Here is a 27,435-nt window from a genome sequence, read left to right on the forward strand (position 1 = left end):
CATGTCACCCGGTGCTATTTCTCTGCTGGCTTGGAAACTCAAATTCAGGGATCCTCTCTAAACCCTTCCCTGTCCCAAGGACTGGCTGTGCAACGCTGACAGTTTTTTAAAGGGAGCAACGATGCCAGCTCTGCCACTTACTGGCTATGCAATCTTGGGCAGTTTGACCCATCTCTGCCTCAGTTCCCTCATCTGAAACGTAGAGGATAACTGGATTCCCTACTTCATAGCCCTGTTGGGAGGATTAAAGAGATTGAAGCACATATTGCACTTAAAACTGTGCCTGACACATACTAGAAGGCATTTGTTAGTGTCAACCTTCCCTTGTTTCTCTTCCAAATGCTGCTTTTTGCCTGGGGAAATGGAGAAGGCATGCATAAAAGCCAATCCATTGGTCTTGGCAGTCTGTTTATTCTCTCCGTGCAAGTCTTGGGTAAAAAGAGGTAGTCTCCCTGTTCTCCAATTCCCTACCACGAAGACCACGTTTCCAGGAACCTCCTGGGTCTCTTCTAACCGCTAGATGGCCAAGCTACAGGGTGATTATTTCCTTAGGCAAGCAAACACCAAACACTTCAGCCCTCTAATATGGTATTTCCTGGGGCTGGAATATCAACAGGAAGTCCTGTGAGGAAGATCTCTGCCAAAACACTCATTCCGAGGAAGAGAATGGTAAACTGACAAATTTGCCCAGCCCTGTACAACATCCTGCAACCTCCACATGCGCCCCCATGGCAGGCCTCACCACAGGCAGGTTGCTACTGACCCTAATCTTTCCTACTGGGTTCTTGAGCCAAGGATCCCAGATGTGAACCTATGTGAGAAAAACAGACAGACAAAAATTTGCTCTTACAAAACAGTTGGGCCATTTATTGGCATTAGGAAAGCATTCCTTTAGGCACAGGTGGGGACCCAAGATACTAATCTACCCATTTTATGAAAACCTGAGACCAAATTATCCATCGTCTGTACTTAGCTTAATCACAAAACAAGATCAAGTACTCCAGTTAAACAGATTTGAGCCAACTGTCCCGCTACAAGATAATAAAGGGAAAGCTAGGGGGCGGGGGGGGGGGCCTCAAGGTTCCCTCCCACTACAATGTTTCAGGCCCATAATCTAACAATTCTGCAGTGCAGCACAAAAACGCTTCTCATTGTCTCTTAATCAGTCTTGTAATTATCAATTGTCCAAGGACTAAGAAAAGTTCACGGAAAACGGCCGTACCCTTTGGCTCTGTGCGTGGCCTGCTGCTGAGGGACCAAGTTCTTAAGAACCAATGACTGGCCGACACACTCTTGGGGCAACCGCCCTCACAGAATCTGAAGCGTCAGGTCTCAGCTTTCCCATCCACAAAAGGCAGGGACGACGGGCTAGGCCTCCAGATCGAAGTCATCGCGCTCCTCATTGTACTCCAGCACGTGCCGCTTGATCTTGGACGAGTCAACCCAGGTGACAAAGTCCTCCATGCTGCGCGTAACAAGGAAGGCGGGGTCAGTGATCACGTCGGGGCCCACGCGCACGTGGCCCTGCTCCACGAAGGCCACGGCGGCCTGGAGGTGCTGCGCCATGCGCAGCTTCAGGAGCACGGTGGGCAGTCGGCGGCGGCAGAAGGACGAAGCCGTGACGAAGTCGCAGAGCTCGAGCGAGCCGCGTGTGGGCACCAGGCCGAGAGCATACAACTTGTCCAGCAGCGCAGCCGAGGCGCGCACGCGAAACGGGTCGCGCTCGGGCAAGTCGCGCAGGCGCCGCGCTAGCTCTCGCACAGCCCGGCTCAGCTGGTTGTACCGCGTGTAGTCCTCCCGCCTCTGCAGCCGATAACGCCGCAACACGCGCAGCTCGTGTAGGTTGTGGTCAGTGACCTCCCAGTTCAGGAAGTCCACCTGCTTCAGCAGCTTCTGCTCGTGGAACTTAAGCTTCCGCACCATAATGGCGGCTCCCGGTGCCGTAAGACCCCTGGCTAAGAGCGCCGACCTGCGCCGGAACCGGCTTCCGCCTAGGAGCCCAAAGAGTAGGCCGACCTGGGGGCCCTGAGCCAATGAAAGAAAGGCCACGCCCTCTATTTCCATTGGTCAGAGTGGAGCCACGCCCCATGCCCCGTCTCTTTTCAAGTGGTCTGAGGGAGAGGGGAAGCAGCACATTAGAAAGGCCGGAGGTGGTTTAGCCACAGCGAGGTGTTTCTGGTTTTTTTTTTTTTTCTTTTAAATTTCCGTGAGGTCCTAAATTACCAGAAATATGTCCCCTAGTGCGGTAATCTTTTCCTCTCATTCAGACCGATGTCTTTTAAGGACTCTCAGGAGTGTCTGCCCATAGAAGCTGAGGAAGCCAGTCCTGGGATAGACGGGTGTCCGCTGCGCCTCTTTGATGGGGTTTACCGTGCTAATTTCATCGTCGGGTTCCTCCCACCTGATGGGGAGTGTTCTGGAGCCGGTGGACCGAAGACATGACGTGTAATTGCTGTCGCTGGCTCCGCCAGGTAGCCCTCAGGAGGGCGGGCGGATTTTCTTTATCAAGTGAGGCTGAATGCCGGCGAACCTATAAAGTACTGATTTCCGGGCTGCTTCTTTACACGCACAGAATCGGGATCTAATGAGAGCCTCTTTGAAATATGTATTGTTAGTAGGAATGCCGGGTGGTTCATAAAACCCAGCAAGACTGAGAAATTGGGATATTAAGTACAAAACCAGCTCCTTAGTTGAGCCCAAACGAATTAGCCTGCTAAGGTGGACTTCTGTCACCCTCAGTACTGAGTTTAATACACTGAACGCTGTTTTGGCTAGTTATATCTGTAAGTTAGTTGATTGTAGCGTGGCAGGACCAACCTCTTTATTTGCCCAGGCCTTTGACGCCATCTAGCTACTTCATTGATCATTTTATTTTTGTGGTTTTCACTGTCCTTTTCATACTTGAAGTGGAAAATAATATATGTAACACAAGTAAGTTACGAAGCATAATGAATACTTATGAACCCAATAGCCAGTTTAAGAAAACATCATTGGGACCATTTCATCTACCTATTCCAGCCATTCCTCCAACCAGAGAATGGTATCTATTCTGAATTTTGTGTTTATTTTCCCTTTTGCTTAAAAAGAAAAAATAGTTTTATCATTATACATGCATCTCTAAATACATTGGGAACTAACTTTCTTACTCAAAAGTGTAGCCAGTGGACTAGTAAAGAGCTTGTTGGAAATGCAGTCTCATTCCTGACCTGCAGAATCAGGATCTGCATTTAACATGATCCTCAGGTAATGTGTATACACACTGATTTTGCAGATGTGATTAAATTAAGGATTTTGAGATTCTGAGAATATACTCAATTATCTGGATGGATCCCATGTTATCATAAAGATTCTTACAAGTGAAAGAGGAAGACAGAAGAGGCAGAGATGGGATGATGAAAGCAGAAGTCTGAGTGATGTGATAGCAGGTTTTGAAGATGAAAGGGAGCCAAAGCAAGAGCAGCGGATGCTGGGCAGTCTCTAGTAGCTGGAAAGGGCAAGGAAATGAATTTTTCCCTAGAGCACTCATGAAGGAACTGATACTTGAATTTTAGCCCAGTGAGATCCAGTTTGGATTTCTGTAAAACCATATATTTGTGTTGCTTTAAGCCACTGTTTGTGGTAATTTGTTACATTTGTAATAGAAAACAAATACATATTGGGGTTTTTTTCTAATTGATTTGAAGATTAAAAAAATTTTTTTTAACATTATTCATTTTTGAGAGAGAGACAGAGTATGAGTGGAGGAGGGGCAGAGAGAGAGGGAGACACAGAATCAAAGCAGGCTTCAGGCTCAGCTGTCAGCACAGAGCCCCATGCGGGGCTGGAACCCACATGCAGTGAGATCATGACTTGAGCGAAGTCAGACACTCAACTGACTGAGCCATCCAGGTGCCCCTGAAGATGTTCTTTATGTGTTATGGATATTAAGCATTAACCAGTTATATATGGAACAAATATCTTCTCCCAGTTTGCACTGCGCCCCCACCCTTCATATTCCCCCAAGCCTCACTCACTTCCATCCTCAACCCTTGCTCAGAATGTCTGCAGTAGGACTCTTGGTTAACCTCCTTCTCCCAGACAATAAACACAATAAAAAATAAACTATATGTTTTAGCAAGTGATAAGCATTATGAAACAAAACTGAGAAGGCTATAGGAGAGCTTGGGATGAGGAAGGGCTATAATTTTAAACAGGGTATGTCAGGATAGGTCTTACCAAGAAGGTGATATTTTATAGGGATTGAGCCATGTGGATATCTAGTGGAAGAGTATTTGAGAAGGAGGAAATAGTGCAAATCCCTTGAGACAGGAATGTGCCTGGCATGTCAGAAGAGGGATAATAAAGCCATCCTGACTGGAGCAGAGTGAGCTAGGAGGGGAGAGGGGGTTCAGATAACAGAGGTTCATGGGCCTTTGCCTAAGTAAGGACTTTGCTTTTTATGTTTGTGAAATGAGGACACTGAATGGTTTTGAGCAGAGTATTGACATCTAACACATATATTTCAAATGGCTCTCTCTGGCTGCCATGTTGATAATAGACTGTCAGGAGGCAGAGGTGGAAGCAGAGATTGGTTGGAAGCTGTTGCATTGATCTGGATGAGAAAGATGGTGGTTGGGACCAGGAGAGCAGTAGTGAGATGTTGATGTGAGGGGAGTCCCAGGAGGAGGAGAGTCAAGGATGGCTCCAATTTTTGGCCTGAGAAAGTGGAAGAAACTACTCATCACTGGAGATGGAAGGCTACCAAGTAGAACAGGTTTAGGGGGCAATGTCCGATATTGCTTGGGACATGTTGGGTTAGAGGTGTCAGACATCCCAGGGGAGAGATCAAGGAGAAAAACATTTGAATCTGGAATTCTAGAGAAAGGCCTAGGTTGGAGATTAAAAAATTGAGGTGTTATTAGCAGATACGTGGTATATCAACCCAGGGCAGGGTCATCAAAGGAATGAATATGATAGAAAAGACAAGAGGACACTTTCTGTAGTCACGCTAATTTTAAGAATTATTGGAGGGGTGCTTGAGCATCCAACTCTTGATTTCCAGCTCAGGTCATGATCTTGCAGTCGTGGGTTTGAGCCCCACGCCAGGCTCTGTGCTGACAGTGTGGAGTCTGCTTAGGATTCTCTCTCTCCCTCCCTCTGTCTCTGCCCCTCCTCTGCTCTCTAAATAGATAGAATTATTGGAGAGAGGATGAACCAGTAAGGTAGAAGGAAAACATGGAGAGTATAGTCTCCACAATGCAAGCGAAGAAAGTCTGGGGGCAGGGGGGAGGAAGGAGTGATCAACTTGGTCCAGTGCTACTGAGAGGTTGAGTTACAGGGGAACGAGAATAACTCTTAGGTCTTTCACCCTCACAGTGGAGTGTGAGGGTGAAAGACTGCCTAGAGGGGTTTAAGAAGAGGAAGGGAGGAAAAAAATTGTAGGCAGTTAGTGCGGATGGCTATTTTGAGGAACTTTGCTCAGGCATGCAGAGAAATGGGGCAGTAGCTGGTGGGGGAAGTAGAGTTGAGAATCTATTTTTTGAAGCTGTGGGTTGACTCCTCAATACTCACAGCTTGTTGGAGGCCATTCCAGTCTATTCTACCTCCATGAACTCCCAGACTGCTTCTCCCTAGCCCAGCACCCTTGCAGTGTCTCAGGCTCTCACCATCTCTTGTCTGCTTTGCAACTGTGTAATCCAGTGTTCTCCTGCTGCCACCAGTGGGGTAAGCCTGGAAACCACTGGCAGCAGTTCTCTTATTGATTCTTTTTCTAAAGTAAGAAAGTTGGGTGCTTGGATGAGGAATAGATGCTGTTTGCTGAGCTTGAATCAGCGTCCCGGCAGGAAAGAGAGCGCACACTCCAATTAGAATAAAGTGAGAACTGAATAAAGGGACTTTGTCCCAAGGGAGTAGCAGGGGTGTAGGGAAACCACAAAGTGCAGTTTCGTGAGACTAGTAACTGGGGTTCCATGCTACCCTAGGCTTGAAGAAGGTTACTGGAAGAAGGAAGGGAATGGAAGATACCTGAACTGGATGGAAATCTCTGTGAGGTTCAAGAGTTTCCCCCAAGAACCTGGAAAAAAGGGTGGTCCCTCAGAGTTAGAAAAATCCACCCAGAAAAGATGTGGGGGAGGGGGGATCCAAGATAGTTGGTCTGTGAATGTGTGACTGAGGTGTGTTTGGGACCCAACTAAAGACTAGGATCCTAGTTGGATAAGCAGAAATCCCATTTGTGTTGGGTTTCCCATTGATTGTATTAAGGGAACTAATAAAGGTAAAATGTTTACAACAGTGTCTGGCACTAAAGAAGTAGTTGCTGTTTTTAGGGCCAGCTTAGAGAGAGGCTGTCTGAACCAAAGAGAGATCACAGAGAAGGAGTATCCCAAAAGCAGCTGGGGGAAACACTTCAGTTCTCTGACTGTTGGAGAGACAAGGATGACCTGAATCCTTAAGATCAAGGTCGGCCCTCTTGTGGGGGACAAGATCTCAATGTTTCTTGGCTGAAAAACTTGTTGCACCATCCCCTCTTCAAGGGGTTTCCAGATTCACTGAGCTAACCCTCTGATAACTGGCCTTCATGAGGAGTAGCCCAAATTGCCTTGATCTATTGATGCAAAAATTCAAGTCTGCCTGACAGTTGTTATTTCTGTGCTGGTAATGATACTGTGGTGAGCATTTGGTTATATATATAATTGTTGAATCACTATGTTTACATCTGAAACTAATATCATATGTCAACCAAACTTCAATTACAAGCAAAAATTTAAAAACAATTGGTATCTGGCCTTCTGGGGGTTGTACATAAGCCTTTATTTAGGTCCTGTGCCATCCCTGCATAAGGAATTGGATCTACTACTCGTTGCACCAATGAAATTGGGTTTTGGAGCCAGAGGCCTGCAAATCTCACCCCTCAAAATAGCTGAAAGTGCCACCTTTAACAGCTCTACCTTATGCCAATTAATCTGCAACAAGTAGGAATAGAGAATGGAGGAAGGAAGGTCTTGCTAGAAGGGGTAGGCAAATTTCCAGGGCACAGTCAGGAAGAGGAGTAGGGGCTGAAGCCTTTGTCTCACCCTAGGCACCTCCTCCTCCAGGAAGCCTTCATTGATCCTTGCCCCACCCAGGCTGGGGTAGGTGCCCTCCAATGCACATTTCAGGGCACTTGTCACACTGGGTAGGGAGTTATCTGTTTACTTGTTCCGACATATCTGAGCTTCTGGAATTTAAGGACAATGTCTTTTTTGACTTTGTTTTTTTTGGACTTTGTAGTCCAGTAGGCCTGATACAGAACTGATTACTCAGTTAATGTTTTCATGAGTGCACGACTTAAGGAATGAGACAGACACAAAATAGATGAATTAAGGACAAGAGGGTGGACTGTAAACCCTAGAGGGGACACAACCACTTGTGTTGTAATCCCCAGTGCCCAGCACAGTGCCTGTAAGTCAGTGCCCAAAGTGTTCTGGATGGGCAGACCAAGGGTCAAATCCCCGTTGCCTCTTCTTGGAAGGCTAGGTGGACCATCCCTCTCTCCTTGCTGCTGATGGCCTATAGAAAAAAACCCAGCGGCGAGGCCGCACAAAGCATCACGGAACCAGGTCTTGCCTAAGCCTGTTCCCCGTTGCTACGTATGTAGGGTCTTGTCTTTCCCTTTGAAGGAAGTCTCCCAGGGCAGCCCTGTCTGGCTAAGGTACTAGGACCTGCGGCAGTCAGTATCCCAGGCCTCTAAGGCTTCTTCCGAGAAGAAGCCTCTGATTCTGGGGCCCCCTCCGGAGAAGAATTCATGGGCTGCGCCAAGGCCCAGCGTCGCCCAGTGTCGCCAGGGTCGGAGGGAGGGGGGAGAGGAGGGAGGGCTCCGGAGAACAATCCTCTAGCTGCGCCAAGCCCCAGGGTCGCCCACCCTCACCAGAGGCGGGGGTGGAGGGGCAGCGGAGTGGGAGGGGGGGCGTCGGCGGCCCTCTTCCTCAACCCCCAACCCCAGGTCTCGGCTTGGCGCCCTCCTCGCCAGCCGGCACTTTGCAAACTTTCGGAGTTTTCCTCCACTTGCGTCATGGAAAAGGCAGGAGGGTAACCGAGCCCAGAAGGCGAGGCGGCGGCGGCAGTGACGGCGGCCAGCGAGCTCCCCACGCAGCGCTCGAGCCCTTCGGGCGCTAGGTGTTTCCCCGTGAGGGCCGACGAGCCGGGGACTTGGGGGGGGGGGGATCGCGGCCCCCTAGTGCGCGGGTCGCCGCCACCCTCCCACAGCCTGACCTGGGAGCCAGCGAGAGCGCCAGAGGGGAAGAAGCGAGGAGTAGGCGGGGGCTCCCGTCTCCAGAGCCCCGGGCCGCGGGAGGGAGGAGCCGGGCCGTCCCTGCCCAGCCAGGACGCACGGAAGTGCAGTGGAGTTTGCCCAATTCCCCAGCCTGCTTTTCCTCCCTCCCTCCCTCTCCCCACCCCTTACCTCCCCCCTCGGCTATTCCCTCCTTTCTCCGGACGCCACCTCCCGGAATCCCTTTTTTTCTGTTGTTTTGGAGCTAGCTTCTCGTTGGCGGCGCCTAGGGGCTGCGAGTGCTGGACGCGGAGGCGGGCTGGGGGCGCAGCCCGCCGCCCACCGGCCGGCCGGAGCCCGCGGGGCAGAGCGGAGGACGGACGGCGAGCCGGCCGGGCGCACCATCTGCTCGCCGCAGCGCTCTCTCCAAACTCCTGTTAAGTGTGCGTGCTCGCCCGGGTAGGGGGTCTGTACGACCTGCGCGCTGGGACCGGGTACCGCGGGGATTACCTTTGGACGAGGTCCTTGGACTCAGATCAGGGTCGGATTCAGGCTCCGAAACTGCTGAGGAACTAGGCAAACAAAAGAGGCGACTCAGCTAGTGGCCAGAAGTCGCCAGAGCGCCTCGTCGCGCCCCCTCCTTCCCTAGGGTGGGGGCTGGCCACTTGGGAGAAGGCTCTTGAACCAGCTAGGGGCTGGGGCCTGGGGCCTGAGGCGGGGGAACAGGGCCAGAGGCGGGGGGGACGGGGCCAGAGGCGGCCTAGACAGGGCCAGGCTGTTAGGGTCGACGAGTTGGCGGCCTGTTGTGTAAGCCTCAGTCCTTGTTTTCCCCGGCCTGGCTCGTTGTGAAGCCGGACACATCCACCCTTGGATTCAATTCAAGAGGCTGCTGCTTTTCTCCATGCCCCTCTTGGATTTTCTGGATTTTTGAAAACCCAGTGGCCCAGGAGGAGGAGGAGGAGGAAGGAGGAAGGAGCAGATCTGCAGAGGAATGTGAGAGCCTCCCAAGGCCTGAGGAACCAGAAGGAGCTGGGAGCCAGAGCTGCCCAGGGTTTCTGGAACAGTGGTTTCTGAGTGATTCTCTTCTATTTTAGAACATTGTTCCAGTGGAAAGTGTCAAGCGAATTCTTGCCCTCTCAGAGCTGATTTCTTGGAGTCACTTGACTTTTCTTCTGGGAGTGGGAGGAAGGAGAGACTCCCTGATCTGGGGCAGCCGAGGGAAGAGAGGGTGATTATGGACATGATCCCTCCCTGATCACAGCAGTGTTCTGGGAGATCTAATAATAATAGGGCAGTTCATGGGCAATGGGCATTGCTTTGGATAGTGGGAGGCTGGACAGCATCTGTGGCTGCTGAGACCCCAGCTTAGGTGCTGAGAGACTGAGTTGTTGTGACAGGCCTTGAGCTGCTAGTGCATTCTCGGTTCTGGGCAGGACCCTCTCCTCTTCTTTTTCAACCACGGGGCCAGCCATGGCGCTGAAAGGCCGAGCTCTCTATGACTTCCGCAGCGAGAACAAGGAGGAAATCAGCATCCAGCAGGATGAGGATCTGGTTATCTTCAGTGAGACCTCGCTGGATGGCTGGCTGCAGGGCCAGAACAGCCGCGGTGAGACAGGGCTCTTCCCTGCCTCTTATGTGGAGATCATCCGTTCTGGTGCCAGCTCCAACCACATCAACTATTCCAGCAGCCCAGGCTCTCTGGGCACCCAGGTGAGCTTGTACGACAGTTCCGGAGTGGCCAGTCCTTCCAGGAGTGGTGGTGGCGGTGGCTTCCTCTCACACCAGGGCAGCTTCGAGGAGGACGAGGATGATGACTGGGATGACTGGGATGATGGATGCACGGTGGTGGAAGAGCCTCGGGCCGGTGGGCTGGGCACCAACGGGCACCCCCCTCTCAACCTCTCCTACCCTGGTGCCTACCCCAGCCAGCACATGGCCTTCCGGCCCAAGCCACCCCTGGAGCGGCAGGACAGCCTGGCATCTGCCAAACGTGGCAGCGTGGTGGGGCGTAACCTCAACCGTTTCTCGTGCTTCGTGCGCTCTGGGGTGGAGGCCTTTATCCTGGGTGATGTGCCCATGATGGCCAAGATCGCCGAAACATACTCCATTGAAATGGGCCCTCGTGGCCCCCAGTGGAAGGCCAACCCCCACCCGTTTGCCTGTTCAGTGGAGGACCCCACCAAACAGACCAAATTCAAGGGCATCAAAAGCTACATCTCCTACAAGCTCACACCTACCCATGCTGGCTCACCAGTCTACCGCCGCTACAAACACTTCGATTGGCTCTATAACCGCCTGCTGCACAAGTTCACTGTCATCTCTGTGCCCCACCTGCCGGAGAAGCAGGCCACAGGCCGCTTCGAGGAGGACTTTATTGAAAAGCGGAAGCGTCGGCTCATTCTCTGGATGGACCACATGACAAGTCACCCTGTGCTGTCCCAGTATGAGGGCTTCCAGCATTTCCTCAGCTGCCTGGATGACAAGCAGTGGAAGATGGGTAAACGCAGGGCAGAGAAGGATGAGATGGTGGGTGCTAGCTTCCTGCTCACCTTCCAGATCCCCACGGAGCACCAGGACCTGCAGGATGTGGAGGACCGTGTGGACACCTTCAAGGCCTTCAGCAAGAAGATGGACGACAGTGTCTTGCAGCTCAGCACCGTGGCATCAGAGCTGGTGCGCAAGCATGTGGGGGGCTTCCGCAAGGAATTCCAGAAGCTGGGCAATGCCTTCCAGGCCATCAGTCATGCCTTCCAATTGGACCCTCCCTTTAGCTCCGAGGCCCTCAATAGTGCTATTTCTCACACGGGCCGTACCTATGAAGCTGTTGGTGAGATGTTTGCTGAGCAGCCCAAGAACGATCTTTTTCAGATGCTCGACACCCTGTCTCTCTACCAGGGCCTGCTTTCCAACTTCCCTGACATCATCCACCTGCAGAAAGGTAAGAGCCAGAGTGGGCCAGAGAGCCTTGCTAAGTCTGCGCTCTGCTGGGCACTGGGGATATGAGGATGGCCCAGAGGAATGGAGCAGCCCATCTAGTCTTTCTGTCTCCTTCATTCATTCAGCAGTGCGTCAAGTATCTGCTATGTGACTAGGTGTAAGGAGATATTATTATTCCTGCTCAGCTCTCATTCCTGATTTCATGAAGCTTGCTGTTTACCTTTTGTTGTCCATTTGTTTGATTGTGTGTCCCATTCTTTCTGTTTCTGTGTCATGCGCTCATCTATCCCTTATGTGCTGAGCCCGTCAAGGTATTCAGGCTGAGTCTGGGAACGCAGAGATGACCGAGGCCCAGGCCTTGCCCTTGAGGAGCACACAGGCTTGTGGGGGCCAGGGACCCAGATAACAAGAGCACAGAGTCCGGCCTGCCTTCCCACTCCCACAAGCTCCAGTGGCTTCAGAGTTTGTTCTCCTCGCTGCATATCCTATCTGTGAGCTCCCTGTTGTGTGCGGGAGGGCCCCCCCACTTCCTGGCTTTGCAGATGAAGAAGCTGGTGTCCTAGAAGAGTGGTTGCACAGGGAGTCCCTGGCCCAGCTGAGACTGTCCCTTCCTCCTGCGCCTCCCCAAGGACATGTTCGTGTTGGCCAATTCCCAAGCCCAGCTGTGTTTTCAGTTCTCATGGCCCCCCTGTGTTAGGGAGGGACAGGATGGGCCCCTGTCTGTTAATGTTGGGCTGTCAAGGAACTGCCAGGGAAGTGACTCATCCCGGGTCACCTAGGGGCACCCGGGCCGGTCTAGGGGAAGAACAGGGTTCCAGGGCACTACCCACATGGCCCATCCAACTCCCCCCTTCCTGAGCCTGGATTCTCTTGCCTGAGCAGTGAGTCAGGGGCTGCCGGGGCAGGTGGCTGAGTTGGGGGGGGACCACAGGCAGGGCAGATGTCAGGAGAGAGGTGTGGTCCTGCCCAGGGCTGCTTGGTAACTCAGGAAGAACGTCTGCAGGGCGTGGGGCTGGCTCCCTGGCCCCTAGGCCCTGAGGTCAGGCCTGGCTTGGTGCTGAGTTTTCCTCTGGGTGGGGCTAGGAAGCAGACCTCTGGATGGAGCCTGGAGGACAGCAAACACTGAGCTCTGCCTCAGTATCCAGGAGAGTCGGGAGTAAGCCAGCCCTGCTCCACTTTACCAAGAAATAGGCTTCTAGAAATTCTCCAGCTTCCGGGCTCTTCTCCCCTCACTTTCTCTTCCTGCCTTCCATCTCTGCCCTTTTTCCTCACCTCCACATTCCTATCCTCCTCCTTCTCTCTTCTATCAGCTTCAGGAGACATGAGCCTTGAGTTATAGTTTTGGCTGCGTCCCCAGTCTGCTGTGTGTTCCTCAGCAGTGCCTTCCCCTCTCTGGGCCTTAGGTTCCTGATCTAGAGAACAAGGGAGGGTAGATCTAGTGAGTGCTCAGGCCTCCAAGGGGGTGTGGGGGGAGACTCCTGGGGAGGAGTCTGGTTGAAAACAAACGGATGCCTTAGAGCTGAATCTGAGCTCTAGGGCTGCGATATGGCAGTGGACGATATGGCAGTGGACGTGGTGGCAGGCGGGGACCAGTGGGGCAGGTGTCTCCCTGGGCAGAAGTGAAGCCACACTCACTGCTGTGCTGGGCCCTGGGAGGGCTGGTTCAGCCGGCTCCTTGGTGGCATGTTTCTGTGTGCACAGTGGCAGGGGGCAGCAGGGGCACAGTGGTTAAACAGCTGCCCCTGTGCAGTGGCTGGGGACACTCACCTGGGGCAGAGCTGGGGGCAGGAAGGCAATCCCATACCCAGCCTGAGCTCCCAGGCTTGTACTGAAGCTGGAAGAAGTGAAGCCAAATGGGCCTTTCTGACTCTGGGGCGGGGAGACAGAGTGGAGAGAGTTTCTACTTGAAGTTCTGAAAGTGAGGCCCTGACAGTCCTCTGGGCTGGTGCATTCAACCTTAGGCAGAGGCTAACCTACCTTCCCTCACCCTCAGAACTCCTCCCCAATAGACCAAGCCCCTTTGGGCTTACTGTTCCTCCTTCTGGGCTTTGCATTGCTACTCCTAGGCCTGTGGTCAGGCAAGTTAGGAAGAGGGACTTGGGATCTGGTTGAGACAGACTTGGGCAGGTTCGGGGGACCACAGCCTGATGGGGGGAGGAGGGGTTCCATGCTGGCTATGTGGGTGGAACCCTTTCTCAGTGAAAGGAGCAGGAGAGTTGGGCCTTGGGTCCCTAGAATTCTGTCTGGACATCTGAAAGCTGGCAAGAGTGTGGCAGAGGCCGTGGAAGGAAGGAGACAGGAGGCTCAGGTGGGGTCAGGAGACCAGGGTTTGGCCAAATGTTGCCTCTGGGGTGACCGTGACAGCGTTTTCTCCTCTCAGTGTCCACCTTAGTAAATGGGTTGTGGAGCCTGGCTGGTACTGAGATGAAACCCACCCGTCTGTCTGCCTACTGGCTGGGCCCCTGGAGCCCAGTCCAGGAGTCTCCTAAGAGAAGAGTAACCATAGAATTAATCATGGAAACCAGGGAAGTTTGGGGTATGAAGGGGGCCCTATTAATAGTTTTCCTGGGATAAGGGGAAATAGTGACCATCCAGGAAGCCTACCTGAGAGTCCACCGGGGTAGGGCTATGTCCTAGGGCTCACCACAAGCCAGGGAGGTTACTGTGGCCCCTCCATTTTATAGATGAGGTGCAATAAGGTGGGATGATATGCAGGGGCCCAGGGGTGTCTGACTGCACAGCCCAAGCTGTTTCCTCCTGTGCCAGACAGATGGGGTAAGGAGCTCCCCCAGGGATGGGTGCATGAAGGGGACGGATGAGGGACACTTGGATGCTCTAGCATTGCTAACTCAGCTGGCATCCTTGGTGGGATGGAGGCAGGCCCAGGGCTGCAGAACGTACATGGAGGGGCCGTGGTACTCACAGCTTGGCCAAGATAGAATGTCTCCTGCAGGACCCAGTGCTTGTCTGGGGGAAGAGTGGCTCCGACCTCTGTGTTCTGGACCATCATCTAACTCTCCCTCTCCCTCCCCTCCTAGGCTTCCCTAAACAAAGAGAGTCGTATTGCTACAAGCCCCCACCAGCCGGTTTTTGCTCTCTCTGAGAAGTAGTCTGCACACGGTTGTGCATGGCCTCTTGAGCCCTTATTCTGTCTGGTGCCGTCCTAAGTGCTTTAGACAGATTCGTTCACTGAAACCTCAACTATGCGATAGGGTGGGCACCCTTATCATCCCATTTTTCAGTTTTGGAAACTCAAGAGCAGTGTGCTGCCAAGAGCAGTTATCAGCAGCATCAGACCCAGGCCAGCCTGTCCCTTTTGACACCTGGGAAACCTCCAGCCCAGCAAGAGTAGCAGCTGAAACTAGAACTCAACCTCTTGTCCCTGACCTGGGTAGGGGCCGGGTAATTACCTCCTGGAGGTGGGGACAAGATGGATAACGTAAAATCTCAGGAAATATGTCTGGGACCCTAGGGCTCAGAAGCTTCAGCCTCCTTTTTCCTGGTTCATAGGATCCAGCCTACAGGATACCTGCCAGGGCAGGACCCCTCGCTCCGCGCCCCCCAGCCTGGTCCTCAGCTCTCAGGTTGAGTCCTACACGGAATGTGGCAGGGATGCTAGACAGGCCTGAGCCCTGACTCCCAGCCTGTCTCTGGGGTGCATTAGTGTTAGCCAGTCCCGGCCCCAGATCTGAGTCACAGGGTGGAGAGGTGACAGCAGGGTAGGACCTCTGCTTCCCCCTCCCTTTGCAGCTTTTGTCCCTCATCCCTGCCTCCCTGCCTGTCTCTGGATACCTAGCAGTTGCAATAGATTCGTGTCTATTATTTGGGCCTCTGTCTCCTCATCAACAAAAGGGGCTTTTCCTTCTTCCAAGGCCAGGAAAGCCCTCTTGAATACAGGTCTACTCCCACTACACCCAGAAATTTTCAGGCAGGTGGAGTCCAGGCTAGCTAGTGTCTTCTCTTCAGGTAGATTCCTTGTCCGTTGTCTGGGAGCCCCACACAAATGGGGGGACTGGACATGAACACTCTGCCATAGAAGGAGGGAAACCTCGGGGCCAGGCATCCCCCATGTGAGGGGCATGAAGGAGGCTGGGAGCCCTTAGGCAAGTCCTTCCTGTCAGGGCCTCAGTTTCCTCTGTATGGTAGTGGGGGGTGGGGGGGAGATGTGCAGGTGGCATCTAGGGCTTCTTTAGACCTGAAGCCTCTTATCAGGTTCTCATCCTAGGCCTTGGGCTGCACCCTCTTCTGCTGCCCAAATCTGAGCAGTGGGGCGGGAACAGGAGGCCGGGGGTGGCTCAAGGAAGGTGGCAGAAGGACCGAGTGGGCTGGGAACTGGTTGACTGCAGAGTTCTTTTGAGTGCTGTGTGAGCGGCCCTGGAGATTCTCCAGACTTGCGTCTGTCTGCCCCAGATGCCGTTATTAGCCAGTTAGCAGTGCACTTGCTAACTGATAGGGGTGCTCCTCCTTCTAAAGGCCTCTGGAGTTATTTCCAGCATGTAGAGCCCTGGGCCTGATATACAGAGGATGACCAAAAAAAAGGATCTTGAATGCATTGGACATCTCGAGTGAGAATAGAAAGAGGACATCTTGAAGGCCCCCAGCATGCTGTTGGTGTGCCCTGGATGCTTTTGAAGTGCCCGGGGGTGTTCTCTCCTTCGTGCCAACCCTGCCCACAGCTTTACTCTTCTGCGCACAGTGGATTCCCTGCAGCCCCTCGAGGAGTGCGTGCCAGGCACAGGCAAACTGCCTCCTCCTCCTGGCACCTGTCCCCACTTCCTTTGATGCACAATTAGGCAAGTGCCTGTTAATGCAGAGCTGGAATTCATTCACCAACTGCTTGCTGATTCATTCAGATCTTCTAAATTGGGTCCCCTGCCCAGGTTCATCCCCCGTCCCCCATCTGTCACCTGGTTATTACTAGAACTTCTTCTGGTCCCTTTAGGCTGGTGGGGGGTGGGGGGAGGGCAGCCTGTTTGTGGGCAGACACACACAAAGGAAAATTCCAGGTGGCTTGTGAGGTGCAGTTTTAGAATCAGTGGTGCGATGGGGGTGGGGAGAGGCCTGAAGAGGGGTCTGAAGGCATTGTGCCTCAGCACTGGGGGAGGCTCTGGTGTGGAGACGGTGCCTGAGCCAGATGGGGGGGCCTTAAATTGTGCGTCGAGATCTAGCAGGTGGAGATGCAAAGGTAGGAAAGAGCAGGGTGAATTTGATGAACATGGGGCCAGTGTGGGATGGGTGCAGGGGCTGATTCCCAGAGGGCCTCCCAGCTAGGAGAATGGGCATGGGCTTTGATCTGCAAGCAGAGGGGGGCCAGGGAGGGTCTGGAGCTTTGGGTACATGGAAAACCTCCCTGAGTCTGGGCTGAGGTGGGAGCCCCTTAGGGGCCTGTTGTAGTAGTTCTGTGAGGAACTGGTTGAATCAGCTCAGCAGACATGTTCCCAGTGAGCTTTCCTGTGGACTAGGCCTTGTCCTGGATGCTGGAGACACTGAGCTCACAGACCAGAGGAAAGCAGGCAGAGCAGCCACAGGGTGGTAAGAGCTGGGGCAGATGGAAGCCTTGGGAACACCTAATGGGGTGGGGATGCAGGGAAGGCTTTTTGGAGGAGGTGATGTCTGAGCTGATTAGGAGCCAGTGTGAGAGGCAATGCCTGTGTTGGGTAAGGAACTCTGTAGAGCCAGCAGTGTTGTGACAGGCTGGGTGCTGTGGGATGCTGGTGGTGCCCCAGGTTCGGAGAGGAGATGAGCTGGATGGAGGTGAGGGTTTGGGGAGTGTTCTGGTGGAGACACCTGGTGGAGGGCGGTTAGCCCTGGTGAGGGGGCTCATGGAGGGTACAGGGAGCAAATGGTGGAGACCAGAGCCCTAACTTCCCTGTCCTCCTCTACTGTGCCCATGCTAGGCGCCTTCGCCAAGGTGAAGGAGAGCCAACGCATGAGTGACGAGGGCCGCATGGCACAGGACGAGGCCGATGGCATTCGTAGGCGCTGCCGCGTGGTGGGCTTCGCCCTGCAGGCTGAAATGAACCACTTCCACCAGCGCCGCGAGCTCGACTTCAAGCACATGATGCAGAACTACCTGCGCCAGCAGATCCTCTTCTACCAGCGGGTAGGCCAGCAGCTGGAGAAGACATTGCGCATGTATGACAGCCTCTGATCCTGGGTACCCGCCCCCACCCTGCCCCCGAGCCTGGTCACTGCAGCACAATCCGCTCTAGACCTCACTGCACCAGCAGTGGCTGGGAGGGGCTAGGGTGGGCTCTGGAGGGGTCCTGGGGACCCCTGGGGAAGTCTCCTAGCCCTTCGAGGTAGGGGCACAGAAGGGGTGAGAGTGGGGTCAGGAACCTTCTAGGCTGAGGTCTGGGCTGCTGGTCAGTTGCTTGAGGCCGGGCCACAGTCTTAGCCTCCCCTAGAGCCTACAGGACTTTCTCACCTGGCTACCACCCCCTTGTTCATTCAGCAGGCCTCAGGGCCTGCTGCAGCTCCGGGTCAAATGCTGGCCCCTGACCCCCACCCTGCGGCTGTGACATTCCTGCCCTCAGGGAGTCCCCAGTAGAGGTGGGGTCAGACACAGAAACAGACCATTCTGCAACGCAGAATGACTGATGGTAAATAAGGGGCTCCTCCTGGGAGCTTAGAGGAAGAACCACTCATGCTGTTGGTCAGGGAAGGCTCCATAGAGTAGGTGACATTTGAATAGTGTTTTGGAGAGTGACAAAGACCTGCGAGACAGTAAATGGGGACAGTAGATGAAAGGTGGGAGGGAAGACATTCAGAAGAGAGGAATAGCATGGGCAAAAGTGGGGAGGCATGAAAACACCCCCTCCTCCCACCCTTACTTTTCCCAAGTAAGCTTGGTGCCCCCTCAGTGAAGATTCTGGACTGTGTGACAGAGGGGAGGGATCATCTTGCTCTCATGTCCCTGTCCCTGTCTCACCTTGTTCCCTCTGGAGGAGCTGAGGGCCAACTCCCTTCTGACACCCCATTCACCCTCTGAGCCTCCATTACCCCTTGATTAGGGGACCATGCAGCATTTTACCCTGGGCTCAAGGTGCTGAGACAGGCCCTGACCCCAGGACATTGGTGGCACCTTCCTGGAGAGGACACCCAGAAGTTACCAGTTATTTGAGTTCACCAGCAATAGCTCTTCACATTCCGAGCAGGCTTGGGCCCCGGGCTTCCTGGGTCCTCAGCCCCAGTGACTCCCAGAACCTTTCCTGTTGCACAGAGGGAAGGCCAAGGGGAGAAAGACGGGGTGACTTGCCCATTGCCCCAGAAGCCCCAGGCCTGCGCACCCTCGGCCAGCCTCACTGTGATGTTAGCCCCAGCTCCCTCCCTAGCCAGGTCGTGTGCACCCATGTTTACAACCTCCAGGGGGCTACTCCTTCCCCCTAGGCCTGGGCATGGGCCAGCTATGGGATGGGGGATCTGACAGGTGCCACTGCCATCCCCACCTTGGGAGGTCATGGCCACTCCTGGCTCCTGCTGCTTGAATCTTTTTTCTTTCTTGTTTTCTTGATAAACCTTTTGCAATTAAGATAACAAAATCATGGCTGTTTTTGTTGGGATCCTGCAGGGATTGAGTGTGGGGGAAGGATGGAACCCTGTGTTTTCCTGGGAGCTGCGGACCATGAGTTCATGTTGGGCACAAAACCACAAATGTTTGGGGGAGGACTGTGCCAGTGGCAGGTGCTGGCTGGTGGCTGTGGGCCCCAACCAGACGCACACCCCTCCCAGACCTCACTCTTCTCAACTCTCGAGTGGGTGGAGTCCTGCTAGGATTTGGCTGTGCTCTGTGATTTAGGACTGAGGGCTGCCTGAGGAAGGGGTAGGAGGCCATGCCCCACACAGACTAATTGTTCCTCTCCCCAGGGAGCCATGCTCCAGCCTTGCCCCCAGGAAAGCCCTGGTCCAGGAGAGGGGGGAGGGGACTGAAACTGTGTCATTCCCTAGAGAGTCCCGGGTGCCCAGGCCTGGGGTGGCTTCCATGTTGGAAACCGAGGGGATCCTCCCCAGCTGGGCCCACGGCAGTGCCCCAGTCAGTATGAGCAGGAATCAATGGGGGAGGGATGCTGGTAAAATCATGATCTCTTTCAGGGCAAGGGGGACTCCGGAGACGGCTGGCAGGGTTGGGGCCTCAGGGGAGGCTTTGGCCAGGCCCAGGGCCCAGGGAGCTTGTGGGAGTGAGAGCAGGTCAAGGAATGGCAGGTAGAGTGGGGAAGGGGCAGCAAAGGCTTTCGATTCAGGGTAGAGCACCCTCAGAGGAGCTTCTGGAATGGGCTTCTGGCCCTGGGTCAAAATTAGGTCAGATTTGGGACTTTCTGTGGAATTTTCCCCTTCCTCCTCCCTGCCCTCCTTCCTTCATTTTCCAGCCCACCCAGGGACCTTCCCGCCCTTAACCTCTTCGCAGCTTTGACCTCCAGGCAGCCTCTGTAGAGGGTACTTGACCACAGTGGGGGAGTCTCCTTACTGAGGCCAGTCTGGGGAGGAGTGGTAGGAATGCCTTTCTTAACCCACAGTGCCTGGAAAGTCCCCTGTCCCTGCTTCCTGCCCTGGGAATAGCATGACCCTCTTGTGTCCCTTCCTTGAGAAGCTGGGACACCTACCGTGCCTCCCGGCCTCAGGGTGTGGGAGGCAGCCTAACATTTTTCTCAGGAGGGGCTTGGACCTAGGAGGAGAGTCCAAATGTGAAGTCTTGGGACTGGCCAGGTCTGTGCTGCAGGCATCCTAAGATCTCTAGCCTGGGGCAGGCCCAGGTGTAGTGGGGAGTGAGGATATCACAGCCATTCTCTGGATTTCTTTCTGTCTCTGTGTGGCTTGAGGTATTGGGGGGAGCTTGAGATGGGTCTGGGCTGACCAGGGCCCCTTCAGGAGGGCCCTGGGGGACCGGTAGAGGGGCAGGGGAGCATCCTGGTGGTGGCAGAGCCTGCTGGCTGGCCTTGGTCACATGCCAGGCAGATGTTCCAGGCTGAGCTGGGTCCAGCTGCCTCCAGTTCCCTCCCTCACTTTGCCCTGAGAGGGGCTGGAAAACAAGGCCCCTCTTTCTGCCCTGGGCAGCTCTCAGGACCTGGGGGTGGGGGTGATCCTGAGCCCTGATCCCTGGTCTTGGCCCAGCCCAGGAAAGGAGTTTGCCTTTTGGCCACATGTGGGGGTTGGGGATGGAGGCGGTCCTCAGATCCTGCATCATGGCTCCTGGACACATAGGAGGGCCATGAGCCACTGTGCCGTGGCTGTGCCACAGCAGTGCCATGACTGGAGTGGAGCCAAGCCTGGGGAAGGCAGGCAGACAGGTAGTTGTGGGCCCAGCTGAGCACCGCCCCCCCATCCCGTGGCACAGCCGTGCGCACCCATCCACATGTCCACGTGGTCACAGGTATAGTCACCTAACCCAAAGCAGGCGCAGCCACATGTAGCCACACACCCTGCCCACAGGCACCTAGGCTATACCTGGCTGTATGTATGCGTATGCAGTCATGTGCTCACAGGGTTTTACTCCCAGCCATGGTGCCCCACGCTGTCACACATTCACAGCCACATCCACACGCATGCCATCATCCCTTCACATAGCCATACCCCACTGTCACTCATGGCCACAGCGCATTCCTACCCTTGCAGAACAACATGCACGTATCCTCGGGCGCACAGCTACAAGTGGCACACATGCACGGCAAAGGTGGCACACACACAGCTGCTTCTACATGGCACCTGCACCACCTGCTGTGGGAGCCAGTGGCATCACCTACTGCACAGACAGGGAACTTGAGGTCTAGTGAGCAGTTGGCACCCAGTGTTCAAGGGCCTGAGCCCAGCTCCCAGTAGCCCTGTGGCCAGTCCTGAGGGCCAGTCCCTACTGCCTCCATCGCCCCCTGGCTGAACCCACCCGACAAAGCTCCAGGCATGTCCTATCTCTCTGGCCAGAGCTGAGGCTGTAGCGTCCATATGAGCAAAAGCCAGGATGTGGTGGGCAGGGCTCAGGCCTGGGCGGGAGAAACATTCCTGCAGCATCTCCTCCCCAAGCTTGCGAGGACTGGGCCTGCCCTGCTGCCTGCCAGCTGACTCAGGCCTCCCCGAGCCAAGTCAGCTTGTCCCCAGCCCCCCAGCCTGCTTCCCTACCAGCTCAGCTCCAGTGCGCCTCTCATGGCTGGGGTAGGAGACCATGAGCCCTGGCCAAAAGACCAAGGAGAAATAAAAATTCACCTCCCCCAGACGTAGTTCAGAAGGGCTGATTGTGAAATCCAGTTCCAGGGTTCAGGATAGTTTAGCACAAAGCCTTTTTCCTTTGGCTTAGTTTTTTTGTCAAACATTAGTGCAGTCAAGGCTGGGTTTTTTTTAAATATAATTTTTTAAATGTTTTTTTAAATTTATTTTTGAGAGACAGAGACAGCATGAGCAGGGGAGGGTCAGAGAGAGAGGGAGATACAGAATCCAAAGCAGGCGTCAGGGTCTGAGCTAGCTGTCAGCACAGAGCCTGTTGTGGGGCTTGAACCCACGAACCATGAGATCATGACCTGAGCTGAAGCTGGATGCTTAACCGACGGAGCCACTCAGGTGCCCCCAGTCCAGGCTGTTTAAAAAACAGTCTCCTATCACAGCAGCCCTGGGGGGGTGCCACTATATTTTGCAGAGGATGGGACTGGGGCTTGGGCAGAGGGATGGAGCTGGGCTGGGATCACACAGTGAGACCAAGGTGGAGCTGAACTTGAACCCAGTTCTCTCACTTTGTTCCTCAGCATCTTGACTAACTCACTTAGGTCTGAGGGAAAGGAGCTAGCAGAGCTCTGTTCCAGAGGTGAAAGAACAGGAGCCGGCAGACCCAGCCACTGAAACATGATAGGGGCTCGCGGGGTAGCATGAGTCCTGTCAGCCCTCAGGAACAAAGAGGCCGACAATGGCCCTGCACAGTGGCCATGGCATTGACCCAGGACCTTCCTTTATAGATGAATATGTGTGAGGGGCATCACTTCATTTCTCTATAACTGACTGGAATTTCTTTTCTTTAAAAAAATTTTTTTTAATGTTTATTTTTGAGAGACAGAGAGAGAGAGACAGTGCAAGTGGGGGAGGGGGCAGAAAGGGACACACACACACAGAATCCAAAGCAGGTTCCAGGCTCCAGGCTGACACAGGGTTCAGACTCTTGAACCAAGAGATCATGACCTGAGCCAAAGTCAGACACTTAACTGACTCAGCCACCCAGGCGCCCCCAGAATTTCTTTTTTTTGCTTTCTCTTTCCCTCACATGATAGAAAAGGAATCTCAAGTCAGTTTAGGGACCCCTCCTTTCTGCTGGGATGCATACACGTTTTGGGTAATGCCACATCTGAAGACAATGGGCAGGCCTCTAGCACTTTGAATTTTAGAGGCTGAAACTCCCACACCCTATCACACGTGAAAATTTGTCTGTGTTTCACATTAAAGGTCATTCATTTCTACCTCTTTCAGTTGGGTTCAGTTTATTACTTGGCAATGTCTTGTCTTCTAGGTATTTATTTAAACTTTATTAATTTTGACTTTGTCTTTTTGTTTTGTCTTTTTGTGTCCTGCTACTATTTTTGTTTTCTGCAAATCCTGTTATGGGTTCTTGCAGACTCTGCTGGACCATGGCACTGGGCCTGTGGTGCCCACCATGGTCCTAGATTAGCATCAGACCCTCTGGTCATCTCTCCCACCCACCCTCTGTCTTCCCAACCTTCTCCTTTAATCCCCATCCTGAGGCCTCTGTGGGTCTGGTCTTTGGTCTGTTTTGAGCACTCAGGGCCCCCTCAGTCATCCCTATACCTGTGGACATCAAGGAACCTCAGGGAGCTGCCAAAGTCCCTTTTGTGGCCCGTGGTCCCCTTTGGGGCTCATGGTCAGTATTCCACAGCCCCCACCACACACTCAGGCCCAAGAAGCTTTGGGAGGCTCTAGAGATCCTATGCAACACTTTGTCATCCGAGCTCCAGCTGCCTCCTTGGGGCTCTACCTGGGGAAATGTCCAAGCCCGTGCTGCTCCTGAATCTCCCAACCTATGGGGCTTCTTCCCTCCCTCGGTGTAGGCAGCACTGTGCACACTGGATAGCCAGTGTTTTGCAACCACCCTGCATGCAAGAGATTATCAACATCATTTTACAGACCAGGAAATGGGGCCCAGCGAGGGAGGCGCTGGAGTAGCCGAGCTGGTGTGAGATGGTAGCCAGGTCTGGGCCACCTGTGCTGGGAAGCAGATGGTTGGTGCCTGAGGTAGGAGGTGGCCTCCTGGAGGCATCTGGAGCCCCATCCGGGCTGACCTGGTCCCCCTCGCTTCTGATTTGGCAGGAGTTCAATGGCCGGGAGTAGTATGAAGCTACTCCACAGCCCTGCTGCCCCCCAGATAGCAAGCCCTCTTGTTCCTTTCCCTCCACCACCCAGAGACAGGACCCCAGTATTGGGTGGAGGGGCTGAGCCCTAGTGCACATCTTACCCTACATGTTCTTGTTTGAGGGACATTTCTTTTTTTATTTTTGAGAGACCGTACGAGCAGGGGAAGGTCAGAGAGAGAGAGGGAGATACAGAATCTGAAGCAGGCTCCAGGCTCTGAGCTAGCTGTCAGCACAGAGCCTGACGTGGGGCTTGAACCCATGAACTATGAGATCATGACCTGAGCCAAAGCTGGATGCTTAACTGACTGAACCACCCAGGCGCCCCTCCAGGGACATTTCTTAATTGCTTCATGCTCCCATTTCTCTGTTTATAACAGGAATTCCAGGCGGCTGTTAGGAGCATCACGTGAGCAGAACGCATCAGCTGATCAGTGCCTGCGCATAGCAGGTGCTCAGTAAGGAGCTCTGCTCTGAGCAGAGCCTGCAGCAGACCTAGAGAGAGGGTGGGCCAAGAATATTATTACCTGACTTCATAAGTGAGAGAACTGAGTGAACCCTCTCAGGCCACACAGTAGGGACATGGCAGGGCTGGGCCTGGGACTAGGCCCCTGACCATTGCCAGACCTTGGGCCTTGCCCCATCTTGCCACCCTGTCTTCATGGGGGGAGGGCAGTCTCCTTCAGGCTTGCTGGCTATCATGGTATCTGTCAGTCCAGGGCAGGAGGAGTTCATGGGGCCATTTCTTGGTTGTCACATACACCATCACCCACAAGAGAGCATGGCCCAGGAGTTAAGAGATGCAGGCTCATGTCAGGCCTTCTCTGGATGGACTCATTGGGGGATCTCAGTCAGGGTCACTGCTTGGTCACAATTTTCTTCAACTGATGTTGACGGTTGTCACGATTACCCTAGGGCACGACTCCATGAGTGTTGGCATTGTCCCTGCTCCAGGTGCACTGTGTCCTTGAAGCCACACAGGCCAGCAAGGCAAGGACTGGTTCGAGTGCCCAACAACTAACACTGAATGGCTGCCATGTGCTGCTACGTGCTGGGCATTGGGCTCAGTGGCCCCCATGACTTTTCTAATTGCCCACAATTGTCTGGAAGGTGAGAATGATTGCCAACGTTTCCTAGCAGGGGGAGGCTCAGAGGCCTGGAGTCACCTGTGTGAGGCTGTGCAGCTGCTCACTGCATTGCATCGAGGCTGAAGGCTCACTGTGCCCTTCCAAGGTGGGCAGGCTGGGCAGGCTTGGGGCAGCTGCCACTGAAGATTGGATGCACTAGTGCTGGGAATTGAGGGGAGCGGGAAGATGGGTGGTGAGCATTGGTGGTGGTGGCCATGTGCCTTCAAGTCAGCAGGTGGAAGGACAGAGGGCTTGGCCCACAGAAAGCACTGAGCAAATATTTGTGGACTGATCCCTTTCTGTAGGGCCTCCAGCTGGAGCATGGGAGCATGACCTGGTCACGGAGGAGTGAGCTGGGCAGATGAAACCAGGGATAGGGAGCTGGGGGTCAGGGACAAGACTCAGGTGTCTGGGAAGGAACTGAGTCAGGAGCCTCCTTGCTCGAGGGGCCAATATGGGGAGTGAGATGGGTAGAGAAATGCTAGGACTGGGTCTTGTGAGGGCTGAGGCTAAGCCGGAGAGGGTTGGGGGCCCAGGCCCTGGGGCTTCAACGTGGGGTAGGGTGGGTGGGCAAAGGAGGGCATGGGGTCTGCGCCTGTACCCAGTGTCCAGGGCTGTGTGCATCCACCTGTGTGGTCACTGAGTGCCTGTCAGCGTGTGCACCCGCGCTTGTGTGTGGGTCTCCATGGTGGCACTCCATGCCTGTAGTCATTCAGCCACACGTGCTTCTCCCTGTGCTCTCTAGCCTGGAATAGCACCACCTCTCATCCTGAAACTCAGGCCCAGACTTGGAATCGGACTAAACACCTCTCTTTTGCTCACATTCCTCATCCATCCATGAGCAAAGCCTTTCAAGCTCTTCAAGAGATCCCGAACCTGACCTGTGTCCCCATCTCACTGCCCAAGCCACCACCATGCTCGCCTAGGACACTGTGGTAGCAGATCACTGTGGTAGCCTCCAAGCCATTCTGCTTTCTCTACCTTTTTCCGTCCTCCTGATGGTCCAGTAGGACTCAGAGCCATCTTTTAAGACCATATTCTAAAGCAAAGCATGTCCGACCTTGCTTTCAACCTCCAGGACTCCTGCTGTTCTTAAGCCAGATTCCAGATTGCTACCACAGCCCACAAGGTCCCTTTCTGATGGAACCTGGGACACCTGTCTCTTTGGCCACAGAACTCCAGACCCATTGTACTCTTGGTTATTCCTCTCCCAAGCCCAGAATGCTTGCGCCTCAGGACCTTTGCATTTGCTGATCCCCTCTTCTGGAATGTTCTTCCTCCCGGATGTTTGTGTGGTTTGAAACCTCAGTTAATTCAAGTCATTGCTTCAAATCCTCTGTCCCCTTGCCTTGCCTTACTGTGCTTCCTTTTACTTATTATTAATTGCCAATTGTATGCATGTGTTTTTCAAGTGTATACAAAAACAGAGAAACTGGGGTGCCTATGTGGCTCAGTTGGTTAGGCTGCCGACTTTAGCTCAGGTCATGATCTCACAGTTCTTGGGTTCGAGCCCCGTGTCGACCTCTGTGCTGACAGCTTAAGATCCTGGAGCCTGTTTCTGATTCTGTGTCTCCCTCTCTCTCTGACCATCCCCCACTCACGCTCTGTGTCTCTCTTTCTCTCAAAAATAAACAAACATTTAAAAAATTAAAAAAAATAGAGAAACTAACATACTGGATCCCCACGTGCCTGTACCTCAGCTTCAGCAATTACCAACCCTGGGCCAGTATTTTACTCTCCCACATCCCTTGCTTCCAGCAGACTCTAGACATCACATATTCTCATCTGCAAATAAAAACTACTGTGCAGGGGCACCTGGGTGGCTCATTCAGTTAAGCATCTGACTTCAACTCAGGTCATGATCTCACAGTTCGTAGGTTCAAGTCCTGCATCAGGTTCTGTGCTGACATCTCAGAGCCTGGAGCCAATTTCAAATTCTGTTTCTCCCTCTCTCTCTCCCTCCCCCATTTGTGCTCTGTCTTTCTCTGTCTCAAAAATAAATAAACTATAAAAAAAAACTTCTGTGCAAAGGTTAGATTTTTAAATATATCTGTTTGTTAGAAGGCAGACTTCAGGGGAGCTGGTGTTTGTCTCTCTCACTGCTGTATCCCCAGTGCCCAGCGCGGTGCCCAGCTCATGGCAAGGTGACTTGGGACGTTGGCAGGCCTATGCCTCAGATCTCGGGAGGGTATGTATGTGTGCAGGTTCTGGTTTGCACAGGTCGGCTGCTGTCAGTTGAGTGCACCTGCACGCGCCTGTGTGCACTGACGCATGGGGCAGCCTTGTGAGTATGTGCGTGCGTGGACATGTGTGTGTGTGTGTGTGTGTGTGTGTGTGTGTGTGTGTGTGTGTGTGTGTGGTTGCTGCAGCAGCTGGTGGCTAAAAGCATGCTTCCTCCCTGACATCATCTCCGCCCCCCCAGGATCCAGGGACTTGCTCTGGGAGTATTTCCCTCTTTCTCAGCAAGGCATGGCGAATGAAAGGGTGGGGGGGATGTATGCATCAGTCCCTGCTCATTCCTCTGGAAGGCTGGGTTTGAGGCCAGCGTGGCCTGGAGAGCCCCTCCTTGTCCTCCTCTGGCTAGTAGGAGGCTGTGCCATCCCAGGCGGCAGAACAGGCAACCTCCTCCCTCTCGGGCACTGAAGCCCAGCCCTGTTGGGTATGTATGGGGTAGGTATGTATGAGGGGTGGTGGTATCCCAACCTGGCTGACTCCTGAGGCTCCTGGGGTGACCCCTGGGTAGTTGGGCAATGGAGCTCACTCACCTGGGTGAGAGTTCTGGCCCAGGGGCTCAGCAGTCCCCCAACCCCCA

The 27,435-nt window shown here is 53.8% G+C and overlaps 3 protein-coding genes across 3 annotated transcripts in view; 1 reads left to right on the forward strand and 2 right to left on the reverse strand.

Moving 5' to 3' along the window:
- Positions 1-8,810, reverse strand: part of SNUPN (snurportin 1) — a 38,282-nt gene extending 29,472 nt beyond the window's left edge. Inside the window, exon 1 of the mRNA XM_029952838.1 lies at positions 8,738-8,810. The gene's annotated coding sequence lies outside the window, so the exon portion shown is untranslated. The remainder of the gene's footprint in view (positions 1-8,737) is intronic.
- Positions 840-2,020, reverse strand: IMP3 (IMP U3 small nucleolar ribonucleoprotein 3). The gene has a single exon (XM_029952841.1). The coding sequence runs from the start codon at positions 1,921-1,923 to the stop codon at positions 1,369-1,371; it is 555 nt and encodes a 184-aa protein (XP_029808701.1). The 5' UTR covers positions 1,924-2,020; the 3' UTR covers positions 840-1,368.
- Positions 8,811-8,953: 143 nt separating the features above from the next.
- Positions 8,954-18,705, forward strand: SNX33 (sorting nexin 33). Its single transcript, XM_029952835.1, has 2 exons — positions 8,954-11,165; positions 17,062-18,705. The coding sequence occupies exons 1-2, from the start codon at positions 9,698-9,700 to the stop codon at positions 17,313-17,315; spliced, it is 1,722 nt and encodes a 573-aa protein (XP_029808695.1). The 5' UTR covers positions 8,954-9,697; the 3' UTR covers positions 17,316-18,705.
- The last annotated feature ends 8,730 nt before the right edge of the window (positions 18,706-27,435 follow it).

Source organism: Suricata suricatta, chromosome 9 (genome assembly GCF_006229205.1).
Source record: "Suricata suricatta isolate VVHF042 chromosome 9, meerkat_22Aug2017_6uvM2_HiC, whole genome shotgun sequence".
Taxonomy (NCBI): Eukaryota; Metazoa; Chordata; class Mammalia; order Carnivora; family Herpestidae; genus Suricata; species Suricata suricatta.